General features: G+C 30.4%; 1 protein-coding gene across 3 annotated transcripts in view; it reads left to right on the forward strand.

Annotated features, from left to right (window-relative positions):
- LOC139099693 (uncharacterized) overlaps nucleotides 1–23,247 on the forward strand; it is a 62,870-nt gene that overhangs the window by 35,343 nt on the left and 4,280 nt on the right. The window contains exons 2-4 of one of the 3 annotated variants that reach the window (XM_070652221.1): nucleotides 3,116–3,194; nucleotides 11,464–11,675; nucleotides 18,093–18,545. In XM_070652221.1, coding sequence (XP_070508322.1) covers nucleotides 3,118–3,194; nucleotides 11,464–11,675; nucleotides 18,093–18,400 — 597 coding nt within the window. In that variant the 5' untranslated portion in view covers nucleotides 3,116–3,117 and the 3' untranslated portion in view covers nucleotides 18,401–18,545. Of the gene's footprint in view, nucleotides 1–3,115; nucleotides 3,195–11,463; nucleotides 11,676–18,092; nucleotides 18,546–23,247 lie in introns of those variants that run through there. The other 2 variants (XM_070652220.1, XM_070652222.1) reach the window with 2 other exon arrangements.

Here is a 23,247-nt window from a genome sequence, read left to right on the forward strand (position 1 = left end):
GAACATCCATTAAATGAATAAATTTCTGACTAAAGATTTTCAAGGGCTCATAAATATTATTTGCAAAAATTAAAGCTTTACATTCATCATGTGGTAAAAGCCATGATTCATTCTCATGATGAAGAAACAAGCTTCAACAAGTTTTTAAATAAAATTACTTGGCAATAGCTATTACAACTTTTTTTAACATAAAATATCACTTACAAGATTTATTTTTTCTCATATGTACTGAGTAATTCCGTTTAAGGACTAGAAACTATAACTGGATAGTGTTCACGGTGTTGCTGAATTGGTTTTTGATGATTTCATCCATTATGAAGTGTAGGGTTTTAACAAAACTTTTGAATCTGATGCGATTACTAGTGCGATTAGACGATTACCAAGGGCACTAGGTCTACCAGGTTTTCTTTTACTCGCATTTTTCCAAAAAGCATCTTGTTGAGTTAAAACTTTAAAAAACCGTGAACTAAAGGTCGTCGTAGATTGATTCATCCGTTGCTCCGTATTTGTTTCTTGTGTAGATTTGATTCGGTTATGAAGGTTATAAGCCTTTCGTAACTTAGTGTGGAGCTAGAATGGCCAGCTAGACATGCGTATGAAGCCTATGAACCTCGTTAGTCCTTGATGTTCCAAGTTGACGATTCCCATATATTGCGTATCAATACCCTTAGGGAAGCAATAGGGTTATTGATGCTTATACTGCTCTAATGGAGTATCTGATGTTTTAGAACTCAGTTAATGTGATCTCATTTAAGGACAATTGACACATATTGTCCCACTTTAAGAGAAACACGTAGTTTAATGTTGTGTCAAAATCCAGAATTTTTGAGAAACTCGTACAAAAATAAAGCAATACTAAACCACACAACTTTTCATCCCTGCTCCATTACCTAAAATAACACAAATATTAATTAATTACTTTTTAAGTACAACAAATTAAATATTATTTCTCCTGTAATATTACGTGAATACGTTTGAATGGATTTATGTCAGCACAAAAGTTTTTTTTTCTAAAATAAATACATGTCAAAAAGTTTTAATTCATCCTTTTAACAAAAAATCTTTTGTTTCCAATTAAAGCTAATGTTGTACTATATTATTTTATTAAAATCAACCCAAAAAGTTTCGATATGATATATATGAAAATGTTAAACAATGAATATTTCATCATATTATAAACAAAAGAGTCAGAAAATACACAGAGGACGAAGAATATGATAACAGCCATATGCTACATATAGCTCTTGATATCAATGTACATGTAAACATAAAAGTTTTGCGGTTTTTTTTGTGGTTAAAATGTCTATACATACATATCAGGACTGTTGCATATTCGTCGTACGTTAATGCGTTAAACAGAATATGTAATCTTGTCTACATCCTGAATTATAATTTTTTTTTTGGTACAACTATGTCACGAGTTAAGTAACCGACAAAACCCTTAACTATGTTACATCAAAATGTATATCCATTATTTATTACTATGAATAACGTGACTAACAGAACCATCTAACTACAAAAGTTGACATTGAAATGATAGACGTGAATGAAAAAGCTGATTGAGGATATAAAAAGGAAAGCAAAAAAAAACTTAATTAATCTTTTTGAAATCAGATAATTTTATGCTGGTATCTAAATGTCTTTTTATGCTTTCATATTTTATGATAAAAGATTTTTTCATGAAATTTGAGCTTCATTCCATTCGTCTTGGTACGTAAAGCTTTATTTTTTCATTCATCGTCTGTATGGCACTTTAATTTCTATCTTCTCTTAAATATTTCCATGCTTTGCCAATTTCTCGTCCATTTTCACGCCATTAAACACATTCGCTTTTGCCTCTCGATGTCATTGATAATTTATGCCTAAATATTTAAGTATAGTAAAGTAAAACAATCTGAATCTTCCTGCGTACGATGAGATTTATTGATATTTGGGCTTGTTTCGTTGTTTTGTTTGTATGGGGCTTTTGTCTGTCCAATACATTCTATGTTTGAAATCTTTTATTTGTTCATTGTATTTTATTTGAATTTACTGCAAATTTAAATCCACAAATGCGTCCTAAGCACCTTCTCATCTATTCACAAACTTACATTCCCAATGTTCAGCTTCATCCCTCAAATAGCATAGTATAGATCGAGAGAATATGCAGAGAAGAAGACAGAAAAAATCCTAGACATGTAAACATGCATAAAGGGGATTCACATATAATTTATTGTATTTTTTTACTGTACAAACCCAAATGCTTTGCTTCCATTTTTAACATATATGTATAAATAATATAGAGAAAATATTTAAGTGAGCGTAAAGAGTAAAATGCCTTTTTTTACGGATACAGTATAGATATGTAGGTAGTAACAAATGCGTGGTGAGTCTAAATAACTGCAGAGCTTTATAAATTTTTATACAATCAGCAAATGTTCATGTAAATAAAAATTGAAACATACGAAAAAGCAAGTAAAATCATTTAAAATTCAGGCAAATCTCTTTATATATTTTGAAATATTTTTATAGAATAAATAAGCTTTACATTAAGTTGAGTGATATAATATTTTACTGAATTTAAAGATATGTGAGATGAATAATTCCATAATGAATCAGATTATGTGGGAGATATTTTAACAAATTAAATCCTAAACATAAAGTGAAGCAATTTAGAAATTTTTTTCATTGTATTTTTATGGCCAAATCGTAAAAAGAAACAAAAAAAAGTTTTACTATGCAGAATGTCACATAAAAGCACATCGTATAGAATATAAGACCCCCTCCATCTCCTTTTGTCTTTAGGCATTCACTAGAAACAAAAAAAAAAAATTGGCATGAAATAAAATTTATTGAGGTTTTGTGACTTTATGTAGATAGCCCTTTTTAATTCTGTTATTATTTAATCACATTTTCATGTCCACAACAAATGTTTATGTGTAGTTACTGTATCAAGTCTTTTATAATTTTTATTTCTTTTTTATTTTCTCTTTCTCGGTGGCTGTCTTTGGTACACAATAAATGATAAATTTTATATGCACGCCTTTCAATGCTTGGTCTCTGTCCAAATTGGGATGAAATGTATTTTCAATTGTGCTATCCTGTCTCTCATTTTATGTTCTATTGACTCATGAAGCTATGATCTTTTCTCAAATTCCAAAATCAATCGGATTAATCGGATCTGTACTTGCATTTCGTTTATTATCGACATCTAGGTAAGTGCTTTTTTGTGTCATATCAAAAAAATTATATGTCAAGCATGTGATTGTCAATAGATAGACCCATTGAGAAATTTATTCATAGAAATACTATCCTTTCGTGCCTCGTGAGTGCACTGAATGTTTGTGAATTTAATTTTGTATCATATCATCTCAACTAGTTTTTTATTATTATTTATATTTATGCTTGATAGTGCATGTTATGATATAACACAACATGAGTGATGATAGTATCTCTAAGAATTTATTTTTTGCTCATATTTTGTTATCCCTTGTGTCTACACATTTATCCCAGGACTATCTCGTTTGTTGTGATGAAAAAATTATTTTTCCAATTAGCATAATCTATTGAAATAGTTTGGCTATGCTTGTTAGTTTGATCTATAGATATTACAATATTACGTGTTAATTCGTTGTTATGGCTAAGGATCAAAAATGAGAGTTTATGGTTTGGTAATAAAATTTTTCATAAGGGATTTATATTTTTGTTTTTCAATACAAAACAACCTATGCTGTGTATTTTCTTGAAAATCCCACAGATCGTTCGATATACTTAGCATAAATCATTAGATATACCAATAATACATATTATTTATTGGAAATATTGGTTAATACTTTTTGTAGAGGGTAGACAACTTGAGAATTTTCGAAGTTTGTGCTTTATATAAAAATTAGAACAAAACATCATCAAGCATGGTGGGAAGGCTTTCAATGAACGACTAGATGGGATTCTTGGGGACTAATATCCATTTATGAAACCAAGATTGTGATGCTTCAATTTTTACAAAAAAAAAAAAAATATCCAGCACCATGTTTGTTTTGTTTTGTTTCGCTTGTCGTACAGATCAACAGTGATCCATGGCCTTTCTCAGATGGCCCCTAAAGCTGGCGCTTTCGTTTGCTTCCGCCAATCCAGCACCAAATTATAATTTAATTCTGTAAAGTTAAGCTTCCCTTCCATCTCAAACCACAAAGCACTCATAAAATAAATATAATCGATACCAATAACTATCTTCATAACTCCTTCCTATTAGTACATTCATGGTAATTTTTCACCGACTAATGTTACCCCTTCGGCACGTCGATTTCATTTTTCTTATTTTTCTTGAAAATTTATGAGCTTGGAATTATTTTGGCCTTTTTTTCTTTTCCATTCTAACTTCATTTTTCATTATATGTATATCTTTCATCCTTTTTAGCCTATGTCAATAATTCTTTCATATCATGCCTACGTTTGTAGAAATGAACAGTTCAGAAATCGTTAAAAGATTATTATCATGAAAATGAATGTGAATGGTCATTTTTTATCCTTTTTTCGTATTCAATCGTAGCCAATTCATCATCATTCATTACATTTATAACGACTGATGTATACATTGTACTACATCTAGCTGTATGTATGTAACTCACCTGTATGTAGATCCACTTATATGCGTAGCATATGTGGCTTCATGCATGTTTTATGCAGATTAAATTTAACAATATGCAATGTGTGAAATGAACAAGTTTTTGCCCTTGTTTGTCAATTAACATGAAGTTGATTTATTCCTCACGTGATAATATGCGAAAATGTTTACAGAAGCAATTCTGCTAACTGATGAAATTTGGTTTTTAGAGTTTCGTATGTAAATCAACAGATATCACAGTTTTGTGAAGCATTTGGAATTCAACTGGAAAAAAATTTGAATTTTTAGAATTTTTATGTGCATACAGTAAACCAGTGGCGTTAGGGTTGGAGACCGTCAGGTCCCCCTAGTAAAAATTTGGCTACGCCCCTGCATTCAAGGATTCTAAAACATTGAATTTATTCAGGTATCTTTGCATAATCGACAACCTTCTGTTCGATAAATCAATATACGTAAAAATCATACTAGACATCCAAATTGAGACAGTTATTAGCATCTCATGTCACATATTGATATACAGCTTGAAGCTCTTCTTGATGAGAGTTTGATGAACCAACATTGAATCTATTTTAAAGCTAGACAAAAAATGTTTATATCCAAATTTGTTGTTGACAAAAAAATCAACAAAGCAAAAACTAACGATCAAATCCAGTTCACATTTTCACAGAGCATCTGATACATGCCAATAAAAATCACTCATGAGATACAAATTTGTTGAATGAACAATATTTATAATATCATTTTTCATTTCTACTGGTACTCAGAAACCTCTCGACGATCATTCGAATCAGCTCGTTAAGTTTCTAAATGCTTTTTATTCTATTTGTATAGCTCTTCACATATATTACATTTGTTATGCTGGATATTTTTTTTGTAACAATTTTACTTTTTTTTCCCCATCTTTTGTATCCTTTTTGATGAACTCAAATATTGAGTCAAGATTAACATTCAATGATGAACAACTTTCTGTCTTTGATCTAAAATAAGATTCGTATTCTTTACTACAAAGTCCTTCAATCGGGATATTTTTTGTTGAAGAACTCTTTAAAAGAGTTGAGATTTTTTTCTGGAAAATTCGTATTAAAAATGCAATTTTGCAAGAACTTTTGAAACCTGTTAATGTATCAAGTTGAAAACATGAATGGACTAACTTTTCTTAAATCTTGAAAATCAACATCTGGAATCAAAATCACCAAAAGTACTTCACAAGCTTGAGTGTTCAAAGAAGCAGTTCTAACTGATTTTCAAGTTGAGAAAAAGGTGCTTGAAAAAATTAACTTTTTTTGCTAGTCTTAACAAGATTATTGATTGTTGTAATCTTCAAATAAACAAGGAGTATCTAGGAAATCTTGTTAACTGGACATCATCTAGCAGGGGCGTAGGCGGTATTTTTAAAGAAGGGGAAATTGACTTGATTTTTTTGTATGAATCTCAAAAATTTAGAGATTTTTTCACGAAGAACCATATTAAATTGAAGAGATTGTCTAAAAAGGGGTTGATTCCCAAAAACTCCTGAATACGTCACTGTCATCCAGAACAGAAAATAAGAAAAGTTGCATCAAAAGTTCCATAAATAAAGCTAACTCCTCCATTTTACAACTTTGAAAAAACTTTATTTTTCCCTTCAGAATTTAACGTTGTTATTTCTTCATCTTTATCCTTATACGTACATTAAATTCAACAGACTGAATTTTCTTCTTATGATTCTCATGACAATTGTGAAAAAGATTCTTCAATACTAGTAGATATCAAGTGGATATTGTAACTAGAATTCTTAGAAAATATCAAAATTATAATTCATCTTCAGATTGACTTAAACTGCCACTAAAGCTAAACTATAATCACGTAATCAGTTGATGACTGTCATATTCTTTGTCAGATTATAATGAATTCGAGTGAAACTCCTTCTGCACAATTTCATTATTTCTCATAATACTTAGATGATATAAAAAAACTGAAACAGAAAGACGCTACCATATCAACTTTACTCAGGATAAATGTATATAAAAAAATAAAAGTCAATCAGAAAATGTCAAATATTTGTTGAGTTTTTCTTCCAGCATAAAATGTCTTTGGCATTTCTTTCTCTTATTCCCATTCCATCTGTCTTTAACTTTTTTTTCTCGACTCTTAGAATCAATTACTCAAAATATATACTTATACGGAAATAAGAAGAAGAAGGAAAGCAAAATTCTCTAGTGAATGATGGAAGTGTAGTACTGTTTGAATTAGACTCTTCTTCTTCATTTCCTTCAATATTCTCTCGGCCGATAAAATGAAGACAAAAAAATAAATGTTGAGTAAAATTTCCTCTTGAGACTTTATTTATTCGTTCTATTGTAAAATTTATCTGACAAATGCTATGTAATTTTCTAGGACTTTCTATTATCATCTGTATTTTGTTTCTATTTTTCTTCTTCATTTTCATTCGGTTCAATAACTTTTGTTTTTCTTTATAAACCGCCATTCGTTTGCCTTCATGAACTTAAGAATTAGCTAAGATTATGTAATATTTTGCTATAATTAACTATGGATATATTTAGATCGGATGAATAGTCATGATAATGAAAAAATTAAATGTCGTGTATTGTATTTGTTGCAATACCCTTGTTTTGTGTTTATTGACTATAGACGGGATAGTGTTGAGATTGAAATATTTGGAAGGGATTGTGTATAAAAAAGTGCTCGTTTCTCGACTTGTTCATATTTAACGTCTTGCCGCCTAAAATGGTCTTCATCACTTTTTTGGATTCTTGATCTTTAATCATTCTTTAGTCAGTGGTGGGCAACTAGTCACTGATGGGCCGTGAAAAATCTCAGGCAAAATTCAAAAAAACTCAAAAAAAAAAAAATTCAAATTTAGTGCTACTTATTTGAATTTGTTTAATAATGTCAATAATGCTAAACAGATTAATTACATCAGTGTTCAGTTCTAGACCTGATATGATGTCATGATTCAAAATTTGTTGTCCACCACTGCTTTAAACCATCGTGTGTAAACTCAATTTTAGTTTCAAGTCGTCTTCTAAGCATCAACCCCGAGTCCGCATTAATGTCTAAAATACCACATTATAGCCTTAGCCTAGACTATTTTTTCATCAACACGCTAAGTGAAATTTATGAATAGTCAAAAGTTTTTTATTTAATCTGTCCGCCTTTATCACGTAAACTCTTTTTGAACTTGTTTTGAACGAAAACTTTGTAAATTCATGTCAAATATTTTCTTCTTAGTTATTTATCTGGTTTTTCCTATTTTTCCAGTAATTAATAGAGGAAGTTTTGCTTGTAAGAAAAGAAAACTTGATTTACTTTTTATGTGCATGAATGAAAGAATTGAATCTTTAGGAAAAAGCAAGAAAGTGAAGAGAATTTCATTCTTATTTTATGCTTTGATAAACTTTGCCAAAAAGAAAAGTTTCTTGTAACAATTTTTTTACTTTCCTTTTTCTGGCTGCAAATTATTGACGGTAAAAGTTAATTTTGGAATCAACAGATTCTTTGTAGATGAATTTTTTTTAATAATCCTTGTTGGACGACTTGTTAATTGTTTGTTTGAAAACAATTTTCATCAAAAGATTTCGTTCCAAGTTCAAAAGAATCATTTTTCACTCCTTTTTGCTTTTATTGCCAGGATTCTTTTTATTTTACAATGGATGAGTTTGTTCTTGCTACTTTGACCCTCTCGATTTCTCAGAATCAAAGTGCTAAACTGTAAAAAAATGGAAATTTTCTCATCTTCTTGACCGTACGTGTACGTGCAAAGTTTCTTTGAGTATTGATGCTTTAATTCTTTTATTTTGTTCATTGAATTTTTTGAAAATGAAGCTTGTCACGTATTTTTCGTTTTATTGCTTGATTTGAGGACTTTAATAAATAAAAGGGCTTTAAGGCATACATTCTTTGCCAATTTTACGACTTTTGTTGCTTTAAATTGATTATATTTTATCAAAGAATGTCTCCTTCCATTGAGAAAAGATGTTCAAAAAATCTTAATTAAAAGGTTTCCCAAGTTTATTGATTTTATATATTTTACACGCTTGGTTGACTCTATTCAAATGATCTGCTTTTCTTTAAGGAACTTGAGAGTGTTTACAGTCGGTCTTAAGAAAGCTCTTTGTTATCTTTTATTATCAATCGTTGCTTTCCCTTCTTGTTGACTCTGAATATATTTCAAAATGTTCATTAAGTGAAAATTCGCAGATTTTATCCTAGATATGGAAATACTTGACTGTGCTATTTTCATGCTTAATATTTGAACCTTAGTAAATGAAATAATGCTTTAATTTAATCAAAAGTTTCTAAAGTTAGGCTCTCTAAGAATCGAATTTCACTTCCGTGTCAAAATCCATTTTGAACTTTTTTTTTCATTCCTCTAAACTTGTTATTTCCATTTACATTCCTTTATCGCTTTGCATCATCTCGTGACAACAAAAAAAAGAAAAAAATTCGTTCTTATTTTACATTTTCATTCATCCATTCACTCAGCATGTCTCATTTTGATTTATTTAAAAAGTTCAAACGATATTCTTTTCCTTTTCTTATCTTGAAATAAATCAACACTTGACACAGAAAGTGATGCAAAAGGAATAGATATTTTCTTTTGTTGTAAAAACGTGCCAAAAAAAAGGAAATTTGGAAAAAAAAATTGTTCAAAATCTTTTATCTTAACCACCTGTTTTCACTGTTTGTATTGAATACAGTACAGTCTACATTCCTTATCAATCTCAATGCTTATTCTTTATTAAGAAGAAAATATGTCTGAATTGCAAAGAACTGACGATGATGATGATGATGATGAGCGATGAGAATATGAAGAAATAAATGTGGAATGTCATGATGAAATTGCCTCTAAATCTCTCTCTTTTTTCTGCCTCCAATTCCATTTCCTTTTCTCTATTTTTATGAAGATTGATAGACAAAACTTAATAAGTATTCATTTCATTCCCATCCTCATTTTCATCTTGTTTTGAGTTTCTCTCATTTTCTCATTTTTTTCCCTTTCTTTTTCCTTAACAAACACTGATTGATTTATGATCCTCGAGTGAAGGAGCTTCACATTCATCCGTTTTTTTGTTTATCAGTGGTTTTCGTCCTGCGTGCTGCGATGCCTTATCTGCTTGATTTCCCAAATTGTGTCATAATAAATATAGTCCTGATTTCATCCATTTAAATTGAACTAAAAGCAACCCAAGAATGTCCTTAAAGTTCCATAAACTCCAAAAAAGTTAGAGAACCACTGCTGTACACAGTCAGGAAACCGAAAAAAGTAAATTTAAAACAAGACGGAAAAAAAGAAGCAAAAGATTATGATTATGGAAGATAGAAATAAAAACAGAAACAGCAACAATCATAAATGTAACGCGTCGACAGAGCTCACAGCAGTAAAGTAATAAGAAAAGTAAGGAAGAGTCGTAAAAAGGAGAAACTTTACGGCGAGGAATGGTTTTTTTGCTTTCTATGCACTTTTCTTAAAATTTATGATTTTGAATGCTGAGTGGGCTGAATAAATAAGGAATCCTTAAATGAAGCACTTTGGGGTTTTTCTATGATTTTCTTTTTTATTAAAAGTTTTCCACCGGAGAATTACGTTGGAAAAATATTCGAGATTTATTTGGATAGTTGATTGCTGTCTTATTATGAAAAATAAATGAAAAAGGAGCTTTAAGTGGAAAAGTTGCTAGTTCCTGAACTTTTAATATTAAATTGTTTCCAATCACAGGAGACGTTTTGTATATTTAAAAGTTTTTATAAAAATATTTCCCGTTTTACTTTAAAATTGGGATACATACAACCAGAAGCGTAGCCATAAGTTTTTGAGGTGGTATTGTATTACTTGCTTACTTTGCTGTGGTGCACATGGGTCCGTTTCCACGCGGAGAACGTCTAAAGTCGGCTCTTTCCTTCGAGAACTTCCACCAGTTCTTAATTTTAAGGGCTTTAGAGTCCTTTTCTACACATGCAGTCTACATAAAATTTTTTGGTCTTCCTCGAGATCTCTTACCATCTACAAAGTCCGATATACTGGAGCATACTGCCACCCTAAATACTTGGGCATCTTGTGGGCGTCTTTATACATGTTTAACCGATCTCAAAGGATTCTGATTCTGGTTTTGTCGATCGGATGGGTTCGAAGGTCTAGGATTGTAGGATTGTAGGTCTGGATTGCAAAAATTTGGGGTTTGGAACTTTTTCACAAAGAAACCCTCAATTTGAAGATTTCTATCAATAAAAGGGATGAGACCCAATGTCCAATCTCCCGTCCTCTTTTCCCTGAATACGGACAAACATTCAACTAGTGCTTTTTGTTTTTAAAAAAAAAATATACTTTTATTTAACTTTTATTAATAATTAATTATCTTAAAAAGTAATTTGTAAATGTTTTAAAAAACTGAACTGCATCAAAGATTGAAAAACTAATTTAAAAAGAAAGTAATAAGTTTAAAGCACTTCTTAAGTAAAGAAAAGAAAATGACAACAAAAAAACTCCAAACGCTAATGAAAGGAATTTAAATGCAGGAAGTTTCTGGTTTTATAATAATTTTGCATTTTCTATATATAAAAAATAAAATAAAATTTGCATCTTTTTCCATCATTGCAGTCATCTGGATTTTTATGTACTCTATGATCTTACACAAAAGTGAACGTATTTACGGAAAAAATCGTGATCTCATTAAATTATGAGCGAACAATGAGTATAATTTAAAAGAGATTTTCACGAGATTCTTCCATTCTTAGTTAAGCACAAAAAAGAAATCCTCATCTCATTGAAATTCAAGATAAAAACTTTTTTTTTCCTATTTTTTTTCTCTCAATTTCGTATCGTTAAATCTTCTCTTTTCTTTTCATCTATGTACTTATAGTGTAATGGCTTGTTCAGCAAATCAAGGAAATCCCGAGACTGCTCAATCAGTCTATGAATTTACCGTCAATGACATTAAGGGTGAACCAGTTAGTTTGGAGAAATATCGAGGTCATGTACTGATTATCGTTAATGTAGCATCGAAGTGCGGTTACACAGCTAAGCATTATGCTGAATTGAATGAAATTTACGATCAATATGCTGAATCTAAAGGTAAGTTTCACCTGTAAAAGTGCTTCTAACCAATTTATTGAAATGATTGTAATCCTTTACGTTATTTTACGACTTTTAATTTTCTAACATTTTAAATTTCATTTGCATATGATGCAACCCCGTAGATAGAAATTGCACTCGTTCCTTTTATTATTTTACACTTTTTTTTCTATCTAACATAAAACTTTACAGCACGAACTCATGTACTCAAAATTAAATTAGAATGGAAATGAAAAAGCATAGAGATAGAAATAATAAAGAAATTTTCATTTTGCAGCAGAATGGGGTTAGAAAAGATAGATGAAGTTTCGCTTATTTAATTTGATAATTATGCAGATATGGAATGTGAGGAAAGTTTAAAAACACTTCGAGTAAAGATGTTAACATTCTGTGTCTCTGAAAAGGAATTTTCGGATTGCATAAGGAAGGGTTGGATTTTTTTGAAAATTCAGATTTTATGAAGTTTAGAATTTTGGAATGTCTCTATGCAGTTTTGGACTCAAAATTTAAATTCCAAAACTATTTTTTTTTTCAATTCTATTTTTTTTTTAAAGATTTTTAAAATTTTCATATCAAAATTGTAATTTTCCCTAAATATACTAAATGAGCATGCTCGTAAGCGTTGCTCCCAGTTCACTCTGCTCTCGATAGCATTCTCTTTGCCTGCTAGAGTTTAATACCTTTTAAATCAGTAAATAAACAAAATTTACATCAGAATTTTACTGAAAAACTTTTCTATAGAACGAAAAACTCTAAATGACATTCATTTGTGCATAATACTACATTAGTGCCTAATTACAATTACCATTTGTGCATTTTATATAATCAACTATATTATTCTGTGTGTACATTACTAAAAGAGCCAATTAACTGATCCATTTAGCTCCGCTTTGGGCATTTACTCAACCATAAACAAAATCTTGTTTGTTTATGATAGTTTCACATATTTAATTCGAATATCAATGTTATGAGAATTTGATGATGACTATTATTATTATAATTTGCGTGCAGTCGACAATATAGTCTTTAAATGACTAAATTATAAGTTTTTAGTTTGTTCACAATTCATTAAATATTAAATATTAAAATGGAATTTCAAACTTAAAGACCGTTCTCAATTTGAACTGCTTTAATTTCATCTTCAATTCATCAATGTCAAAACCTTTCCAACAATTTCAATCTTACTTTCCAAAATGCAAATTAAATTCCCTTCAATGTCAGCTTTAAAAGAATTCTAAATTATTTTTTTTTCCTTTCATTTTTTTATGAATTTTCCACCATGAAATTAAATTTTTGAGAAAAAAAAATTTACCCTCGTTTAAATTTCATGTCAGTAAAAGTAACAAAAAGAACGTGATACGAAGAAATTTACTAATACAATATTCATGTATGTCATAATATTCCATTCCTTTTTAAAATTCCTTATGGTATAAAATACCAAAAAAGCTTTTTATCTGTCTGTCTTTTGTTTTGTAAAAAAAAGCTTTTGACATTCACCAAGCCCAGACTGTAACAATTAAAAAGAGATGAAAAGAAATAAATTTTTCGTGACTTTATTTAATTATGAATGAGATTTATGGGAGTCTTATGAGCACACAAAAAAGAGTTCCCATGCGCGTAAAATGGAAATTATTTGGTCTAATAAGCAGAAAAAAGAAAACAAGGAAATTTTTTTAACGGCTTTCGTTATCATTCTTGTATGATAATCGCATTATAATCCATAAACGTGCATGCTTTCACTTTAGAATGATGAAATATTCAGTGAATGTACGTAAATCTTTTGATGTATTTTTTAACTGAGAGAATTTTTTCTTGTTTTCCTCGTTAGAAAGTTGATTTGAACAAGACGAAGAATATAACAGATAAAAAGTATGTACGACATTGATGCGGTGACGAACTTTGCAAGGTCGAAGAAATTTTATTGTGTACATTTCAATTCCTCATGACATAAGGATGAGTGTAAAATATTCTATAAAAAGGTTTCTTTCAATTTTCGTCTATAATAAAATTTCTAAATCCAAGCATAAAAATAGACTCTGTCTTCATAATTGATCTACGTCATCGTCACATTTAGTATCGATTTTTGCATATACTTGAACCTTTTTTTGAACAAGATTATTCTTTGCTTCAATAATTTTTACTGATTCAACCCATACATAATGAAATAATGCGCGAGAATAAACATTTACGTCATATTTCATTGAAACAATGGTTTTTTTGGGTCTAATTTCATGACGACATTCGGATAGGCCAGCTAGAAAAAGATCGAATTTAATATTTTTGGCCATTTCTCTACTTTTTGTTCATTCAGCAGCTTAATCCTCATAAACTTTTCTTTTTGATCCTATTATAAAGCACATTTGATACAAACAACATGCGTGTTCATGTATGAAACTTAATGTGGAAATAACATTCAAATTAATATTCAGTCAAAGTATGTAATTTTAATGAAAGAAATCCTTTTGCCTTAAACTTAAATAAAAGAAAATTTAATATTTCTTTGTTCCTTATGCGTTGAATATTTAATTAAATTAGTTTAAAGTCTTTGCAAACAGAAAAAAGTTTTTCATGTTGTTTTCCTCCTTTATATGCTTTTTAATTCCTCATCGTATTTTATTCCCGAATATTTTATGTTTCTTTCTCTCGCTTTTTACGCAACATGCGATAATGCTGATGACAAAATATTAAGTATTTTGAAGATGATGCGTATTGTGTGTTCTTGAGAACCTGCTTTGAAGCGCATTTGCTACTGTATAGGGTGGATGGTATTTGGGGCTTGGTTCTTTCCAGTATAATTCAGAACTCGAAGTCGACTCGGATTTTGTATTGAAAAGGCAAATCTAATTAATCCGAACCTATCCAAAATTCAAGTTTACCCCAAGTTCTGGTCTAATTTATTTCCATAACAAGCATAGAGCATGCTTTCATGATGCAGAAAAGCCACTTCGGTACCTAAAAGCGGTCTCTATGCCAATTAGGATTCGTAATAGTATGGTATTGCAAAAATGCCAATTATATGTAAAAACAGAGAATTTGTACACGATTTGTGATGTGTGAGTTAGTAATCTCCGACTAGATCTAGGCTTTAGTCAAAGCATAGTGCCAATAAGTAACTCCAAAAATTCGTAGACTTAATTTGAGGAATTTTCCTAATACTTAACCGCTCAAAATCCAAAATGTGATTAATTTCTCATAAAACAAGCTGAAAATCATAAATCAAAAAGCTTTTTATGATGCCCTAAAATCATATCATAGAGTATAAAAGAAGAAAGAAAAACGAGAAATGAAAGAAGAAATGCCTGATAAAGAAAAAAAAAGAAGTTAATGGGGAAAAAATACAATCAAATGATATAAATCACCAATGTCATCAACGGTAGCGTTATCAGTGTGTATATAGAAAATTTCTCCCAATTTATCTTGAACGTGTCTACGCGTTTATGATGTTCATTTGTACAAGACATAAAAAAAGTAAAGTTTACTTAATTTTCATGCCGAAGTGATAGATAAAAGAGATGTTGACATACTCGTTCATATATAAAAACATTATGATGACACCATCGAGATATGTTCATATGATCATATCGTTCAGGACTTTGCTGTTTTTATAGCAATACTTTTTATTTTTTCTTCATTTCCCCTCTTTCTTGACTGTCGTTTTAATGTCATTGCTTACGTTTAAATTAAATTCTTGTTAAATGACAAAATAAACTTTTTCTGTCTTCATTCACATGATGAATTTTACTTTCTTTTGAACTTTAAAAGCTTTTTTTTTGCGAGCTCATCTTCGAGATGATCTTTATTCTCTTTGTAAGATTTCTTTTCATGATATTTTATTTTTTTATTTTTCTGTAAAACAATGAATCTTATGGAACCTTCATAAAAAAGTCAGAAATAAAATTTGAGCTCAAGAGTTGAAGGGGGGTTGGGTTTATGTCTTGAAGCATGATTTGATGATGGCTGTATGAAATTTTGTTGGGGTTTGTCCTAAACTGCAGGCCTGTAGACATAAATGTTGCCCTTAAGCCTTGGGCGAACTATAAGATACAGCCGAAAACTGCAGGGTTCTGCTGTAACGCACGAAATGTCCGCTTTAAGACGGCTTGCGGATTTTGTCCGAAGCTTAATTTATATAAGTTAAAGCGAAGCTTAAATAGAGCTGTAAAATAATTGGTCAGGAATGGTACTAAGACATTATGGTCTCAAAACACATGAAGATGCTCTGACGTTGCGATGACGGCTATTAGACATCGAATATTTTGTTCTTCCACATTATATCTCTACGACTAGTTAGCAATCTCAGAGATTGCATTTTTCGGAATTAATGAAATCAATACATAATGCGAAAACCATAAACAAGTCTAAAATAGACTTTATTGTGAATTCTCGGTATATACTTCTCCTCAGCAATGTAATTTAATGATGTTGCCGTTGTCTTATTCAGTCACAATTTTTACTTTCGAATGATCCCTCATGGTCATCAAATGGATATAAATTGTCTCAAAAGACATAAAAAATTCTGCATCATGTTTAAGATTCAACGCCTACACATTAAATTTTAATGGAAATTCTAATTTTAAATAACTTGACCTTTAAGCTAGTAGTCATAAATTTCATTATCATATGCTTGAATATCAATCCTTTCAAGATGAATATTAAAATGGAAAACTTTATGTATGTGTGTGGAAATTAGAAAATTTTTGGACTTGACATGTTGAGACTTTTAATCAAGAGCTTAATATTTTTTGGGTTAAACCCAACACTTACATTCTTCTGTCTTCATGTTGTGGTTTTAATGTCCAAGTCCTTTAATTATTTATATAAATAGAGAATTTTTCATTACATGACTTTGTGTGGGTTTTGAATTATTTTACATCACATAAATTCTCAAGAATGGCAATGTTAAATTATTTAAAATTCTAATCTCCAAGTGCCCTTAAACGAATGTCAATTTTATGCTGAGTTCCAATTCTTTTTGGGTTTTTCTATTATTAAATTTATGACCGTAATGCTGAATTTGTTCTTCATAATTCGATAAAAATTATCTGACATGATAAAAACCTTCAAAAATATTTTTTGTCTTCTTCGAATTTCCTTTATTTTTTTCTCGTTCTCGAAATATGAACAAGATAAAGTAAAATTTCATTTTGGCATGAACCAAATTCAATTTGATTTATGGAAATTCTTCTTATTTCATATTTTTATATCATTATGTCTATTTCAACTATAGTATGAGATGTGATATGAAGCTTTAAGCTGAATTTCAACTCTGTGATTTATTATTATCAATTGACATTTATTGTATTACTTCTTATTGCTTTTTTGTTGTTGAATTTTTATTGGATAATCCTATTTTGTTGCTTGCTTGAAAATTGCATTTTTAAATCATTGAGAGACTGTTTTGGGATTGAATGTGATTTGAGAAACTGACGATTTGAAGTGTTCTGAATTTGGTTAGGTTTCATGAGGCATTAAAGGACCCTAATAGAAAAAGATGTCGCTTTTAGGTATCGTAGTGGTTCTTCTGTACATCAAAAGCATGCTCTTTGCCTGTTAGGGGAATTTATTCTATTACTCGAATAGCTCAAATCGGTTAATTGATCAAAGTCAAATCAAAGCGTGGCTTCAGGTCGATGAGACTGTTTCATGTTGCCGAATTCCGTTTAACCGATCTAAGCGTGACTCATGCATAGTGCTGGGCTAGAACCGAATTCGACAACATATCAGAGTCTCATGGACCTGAAGCCGGATATTGATAGATTAACCGATTTGTGCTTAATAGGACGCAATATTTCCCTAAAGACTGATTTCGAATATTTTTACAGCAAAAATTCGATTCCTCGCTTTGCGTCACAAAAGTTTAATACAATGAAATTAGAATTTATCCATAACATTCTCAAATTTGCCACCAAATCCTCAATAGTTTCTCATCCTTGCTTCTAAATGCTTTGTTCAATCGTCCACCATATTTACAAAATTTAAAGATATGTTAAGTGAGATAATTACATGCAACATGAAGCAACCACTTAACAGACACACAAACTCATCAAATATACACAATCCCCCATCATTACAGCTCATTCTCCTCAATAATTCTCGCTCATTAATCACCACCATTTGATGTATCTTTTACATTTCAGTCATAACTGTATTTGCTAATTATTATTTTTTTTTGTTTCATGGTTTCAATATTTTTTTATGATTTCACAGTATGTTCGTAATTGCTTTATGCTTTTTATGTGTTTTTTTGTGATGACGCTTGAAAGTTTTTTTTTAAATATTTATTTTGGAATGTTTTCTGCCTTTTGTGTTTATGATTTAGAAGCTTGTTACATATTTGTATTTTTTTAATGTGCTTCACAGATGTTGATAAATCTTCAAATGTCTCTTGAATTTCTTCTCTCTTTTCTCTTATAACAGGCTTGAGAATTCTCGCATTTCCATGCAATCAATTCAACAACCAAGAACCGGGAAATGCCGAAGAAATTCAATGTTTCCTCAAGGATCGCAAAGTAAAGTTTGATCTTTTTGAGAAAATTGATGTTAATGGAAAGGATGCACATCCATTATATCAATATTTGAAGAAACAACAAGGTGGAACTTTATTTGATGCCATCAAGTGGAATTTCACAAAGTTTGTTGTTGATAAGGATGGAAAGCCTGTCGGTCGTCATTCACCAAACACTTCACCCAAGGAGATGCTTAAGGATGTTGAAAAATATTTCTAAAATCATCATCTACATAGATGCATATTGAATCGGGGAGGAATTTGAACAGCAATCAGAAGAGTTTTCGTGTAGAATTTTCATATTTTATATATCTTAAAATACAGTAGATGTGAAAAATGTCGATTTAATAATGCAAAAAAAATAATCCACGTGCTTTATTTAAAGGATTTTTATTATATTTTATTTAAGAAGAGTTCTTGCCGTTCCTAGTTGAGTTGTGTGACTTTTGACTATTCCGTGGGAAGAAAATTTTCTTGACGTTGAGAAAATAAGTTTTTGATGGAAAATTTGCAATAACTTTTTCATCATGCTGAATAAATTCTCATGCCAAGTAGTTTCTTCCTCTTTACTCTTTCTTTTGATGTTTTGCCACTTCCAAGGGATGGAAAATTTTTAAAATGTTATTGAGATTAAAAATTTTTGAAAACTCGAAATGATTGGTAGTCATAAAAATTTGATAGAATTGGGAATATAGTCAGATTAAAGAATTATAAAATACATCTGAATAGCACAAGTTGGTTAATCGATATTAAATCCGATATCAGGTTGGCGTGTTTAAGACATGGTGCACTAAGTCAAACTCTTAACTGTCTTGGGCCGGATTTTTGATCGATTAATTGAAATAAAATTTAAAATCCGACACCAGGTCAACGTGCCTCTGACATGGGCCACCAAATCAGTGTCACGCATGCCTTTAGATGGATTTTCGATCGATCAACCAAATTCAAATCTAAAATCCAACACCAGGATGATGCGTCTGGCATGGTACAGCAAATCATAGACATGTCTGTATTGGATTGGATTTCTGATCGATTAACCAATTTGTGCTATTCGGTACAATATTAGGAATATATTATCAAATGATTATAGGGTTCATCTTTGTTGTTCTATATTTATAAGGGGAAGTACAACGGAATATTGTGAACCTAGTGTCCTAAAACATCAGTGCCGTCAAATTATTTTGAAAATACCACAAATCGCATGCTATATGCGCTTTGGGCCATAACCAAAAGTGAATTGTAGTACAGAAAAGTTTGGACAGCACTGCTATAAATATGGAACATCAGAAGTACATGACCCTTAAAAAAATTACAATAAATTACTATCATAAAATTAATGGAAGTATTTTAAAGACAATTATAGCCTTTAAGCCACTGAAATTTATTCTTTGTTATAATTTACCCTTAAACCCATGTCCCCTGCACACTTATAATCTTCACATCTCTTCAAAAATATATAACAAAAGAAAAAAGTTCGGAGAAAAAAACAAATTTCGAGCAAATTTATTATGGAGCATGTTTGCTAACTTTATGCTGTACTTTTCACTCATAATTTTGAAATATTTATGAATTTGAATAAAGAATAAATAAAAGAAAAAATTTCTCGTTTCATTTTTCATCAGCTTAAAACAACAGAAAAAAAGTTTAAAGCTTTACTTTACTGTATTTTTTTGTGAGTTAATATTTTTTGATGTTTGTAAACATAAACTGCAGCATTTTTACGCTGAACAAAAAATATTGTCAGGACATTAAACTTAATTGCTATGTTTACGGAATAAGATGCTAGATTTATGCTATAATAAAGTCGGATGGAGTTTAAAAGTTCGTTAAATTTAAGTGTTAAATGTTGGATGGAAGTTGTTAAAGTTTTAAAGAATTTATGATTTTTTCTTGTGGTTTGTCCTGAAATAGAACTTCCTTGCTGGTCGTACAAGTCAATTGTGATCCATGGCTTCCCATAGAGGTTGTAGCTTGATCGTAGCTTGTGTTTAAGGGCCCAAAACTTCGTTTGATTACGTTCCACTATGTGGCTTGGATTGACGACCTTCACCGCGAGAAGGCGAGGTTGGTACATGGTGAGGCAAAGAGCGGCTAGAGCCACATGTATTACACGTTCATCACCTTTATACAGCCCTTGAAATAAAAATCCCATTAAAATTCGTCAATTTACATCTTAAAGCCTTAATTCTACTCGAAAGAACAAATTGTCTCAAAAATATCGAAAAATACTTGAATTTTTTATCTGCCTTAAAATTCAATGTTCAAGTCATTTAATCCACAATCTAAAACACTCACTTAATTCACTCAAATGAACACATCTTCAGCATTTTAAATCCATTTATTAACCTCAAAATCGCATTAAAATCCAACATGCTCTTTAAATTTTCTTTTATTTCTCGACATTAAATTTTCATCTCGACGTTCAGCATGTTTTATATTAAAACCAGTATTAAAGTACATGAAAAATTCGTCGATGTTTATTGATTTTCGCTTATCAATAAGCTTGTGCCTTCACAAAAAATTGTGAACTTTTTTCAAGTGTTTAAGGTACCCAAAAATTTCAATAAAAATATAAAAAAAAAGAATAAAAAGAAACCATTTTTGACTTCAATGCCAATGAAAAGCAATTGAACCTCAAAAAGAGAGGCAAGAAGCACAAAATTTTTTCATTCAAAGTTTTTTACGATCAAATCGTTTTTTTTTCATTTCAATTTCTTTAATTACTTCCATTGCACGGGATGTATGAGAGTCATTATGGAATGAGGGATAGGAATGTGGATAGCATCAGGTAGAAGGAACAGAAATTTCTTAATGGAAAAAGATAAATTTATGTACAGATATGAAAAAAAGAAGAAAAATTTCCTTCCATTTACCTTTTTTTCTGTGCCTTCGTTGTTCTATACTTTATCTTTCTCATTACTTCTGTTCTGTTTGAGTCATGAAAATGAAACTATTCGAGCAGATAAATTTTTTTGTTATTTTTTGAGGGAGGAAAATTCTGGAAAATTTATTAGTAAATTTCTGTCTAGAAATTTTTTTGGATTGTGGCTAATTCTGTTGTTCGACCTTATTTTATCTAATTTAAAGCTTGACTTGATATTTTGAAAAGTTTTCTAAGAATTTTTTGCATTTTTGATTTTTATTGAAATTTAAAAATATAGTTACAAAGTCGATTTTCTGCCTTGCATAATAAGTATGCTTTCTCGCTATCGGGATCGGGATTTCCCGGGATATCCCGGGATTTTTTTTTATATTTTTCTTAAATTTTCATTTTATTTTATAATATTTCCGCAATTTAACAGCTTATCTATGTTAATTTATCGATTTTCGCTGTTAAAATATTCGAAAAACTTCGTTACAGTGATAAATTACAGTTATTTTCGGGATCCCGGGATTTCCCGAAAATTTCAATCCCGATCCCGAAAATTTATCGGGACTAGGGTTTCTGATTAACCGCGTTTTTTCATAACCGCTGTTATGCTGTCAGAATTTTTAATAATATCACAATTTTACTATGTTAATGAGCTTTTTATTGATATATTTTCTTTTTATTTGGCTCGTATGGTTGAATTAGGTTACGTAAACCTACAAAAGTAAAGATATTTATCAAAATCAAAGAAAAAGAAAAACTTTTAATGATTGATGAACTCCAAAATTATTTTTTCTATTGAAAATTAATAAACATTAAGGCGTTTGCAATATATTTGAAACCAATGCTGTTTTTTTTGCACAAAAGTTAAGAACACTCTCTTCGCAGAAATTTGGACCGAAATTTTCCTGATTTTTTAAAGGCAAGCAAGATGGAAATTGCCCTTAACTCCACGACAATGGCGAGATTTTGAAAAAAATTTTTTCAAAGTTTTTCAAAGGAATTCTAGCATAAAATTTTTATCCAAAACTCACATTTTCTTACAAAAAAGGAGAGATTAATGAAAAAAATTAAATTTTTTTTTATTAAAATTCAAAATTTCCGTCAAAATTTTTTCATTTAAAGCCTTTACCTATAAAAATGCTGTTAACAGCGGTTAATTTTCAATAACAGCTGTTTTGCGTTAACCGCATTTTTAGATAGAAAACCGCTGTTATGCTGTTAACGGTTAACCGCTGTCAGAAATCCGATTCGGGACCGGGATTTCGAGAAAGCATAATAATAATTAAGTGCCCCCTTGGTGTATAAGGCTCTTAAGAAGTTTTATAAATGTAAGATCGTTGTTACTTATGTAAGTACTAACTTACTTATCCAGCTAACTTTCTTTGGTGGACGTACAGATCAATTATGATACAAGTTCTCCCTCTGATGGATCCTCGAACTAGCTCTATAGTTTGCCACTCCTTGCCAATTTTAAATGCCAAATGCAATACTGTCTCTCTGTCAATAGCTTCCTTCCATGCGTTCTTTGGACGTCCTCATGATATATTGTCATCTAAAATACACCATCTTCATTGTCATTTTTTTTAGAACAGAGTTTTAAACTCAGATTTTGTATGGAAATGTTGACTCGACCTCATATAAAATTCAAGTCAACTACGAGCTTTGGTTTAGAGTACACCGTAACCTAAATATGCTTATATCTAGAACGAGCCATTGTATTTGAGCTTAAACTATTTAATTACATGAGTTTATCAGCTATTCTGCATTATGCTTCATAATCTGATTTAAATGATATTTAATCCAACTTGGTATTATTGATTCGTTACAAAAACTTGCAATCCGGTCAAATGTCCTTTAAAATTTCACAATTATGACCTCCAATTCTCATTTCCTTCCATCAATAATAAAATTCAATCTTCAATATTCAGCATGACATCTCCAAGTTGTCATTCTAATAACCGTCCTCCTAACCGTCCTGCAAATTCAATTGCTTCACTGCTTCCTTCATTTCTAATTACTACCAATTTTAGTTGTCGCTAACAATCTGCTTATACAATAATCTTCGTCTTATTTTATTGCCACTACTGCCGTTGCTCAACAGAGAAAGAAAAAAAAGGCAGTAACAATGCTAAATTCGACGCTTATCGTAAAAGGTTCATCAAGATTCAATTAATCATGAATTAAGGAACTTTTTC

The sequence above is a fragment of the Chironomus tepperi genome, unplaced genomic scaffold (assembly GCF_022539635.2).
Source record: "Chironomus tepperi strain 1889 unplaced genomic scaffold, CSIRO-AGI_Ctep_v1 contig_479, whole genome shotgun sequence".
Taxonomy (NCBI): Eukaryota; Metazoa; Arthropoda; class Insecta; order Diptera; family Chironomidae; genus Chironomus; species Chironomus tepperi.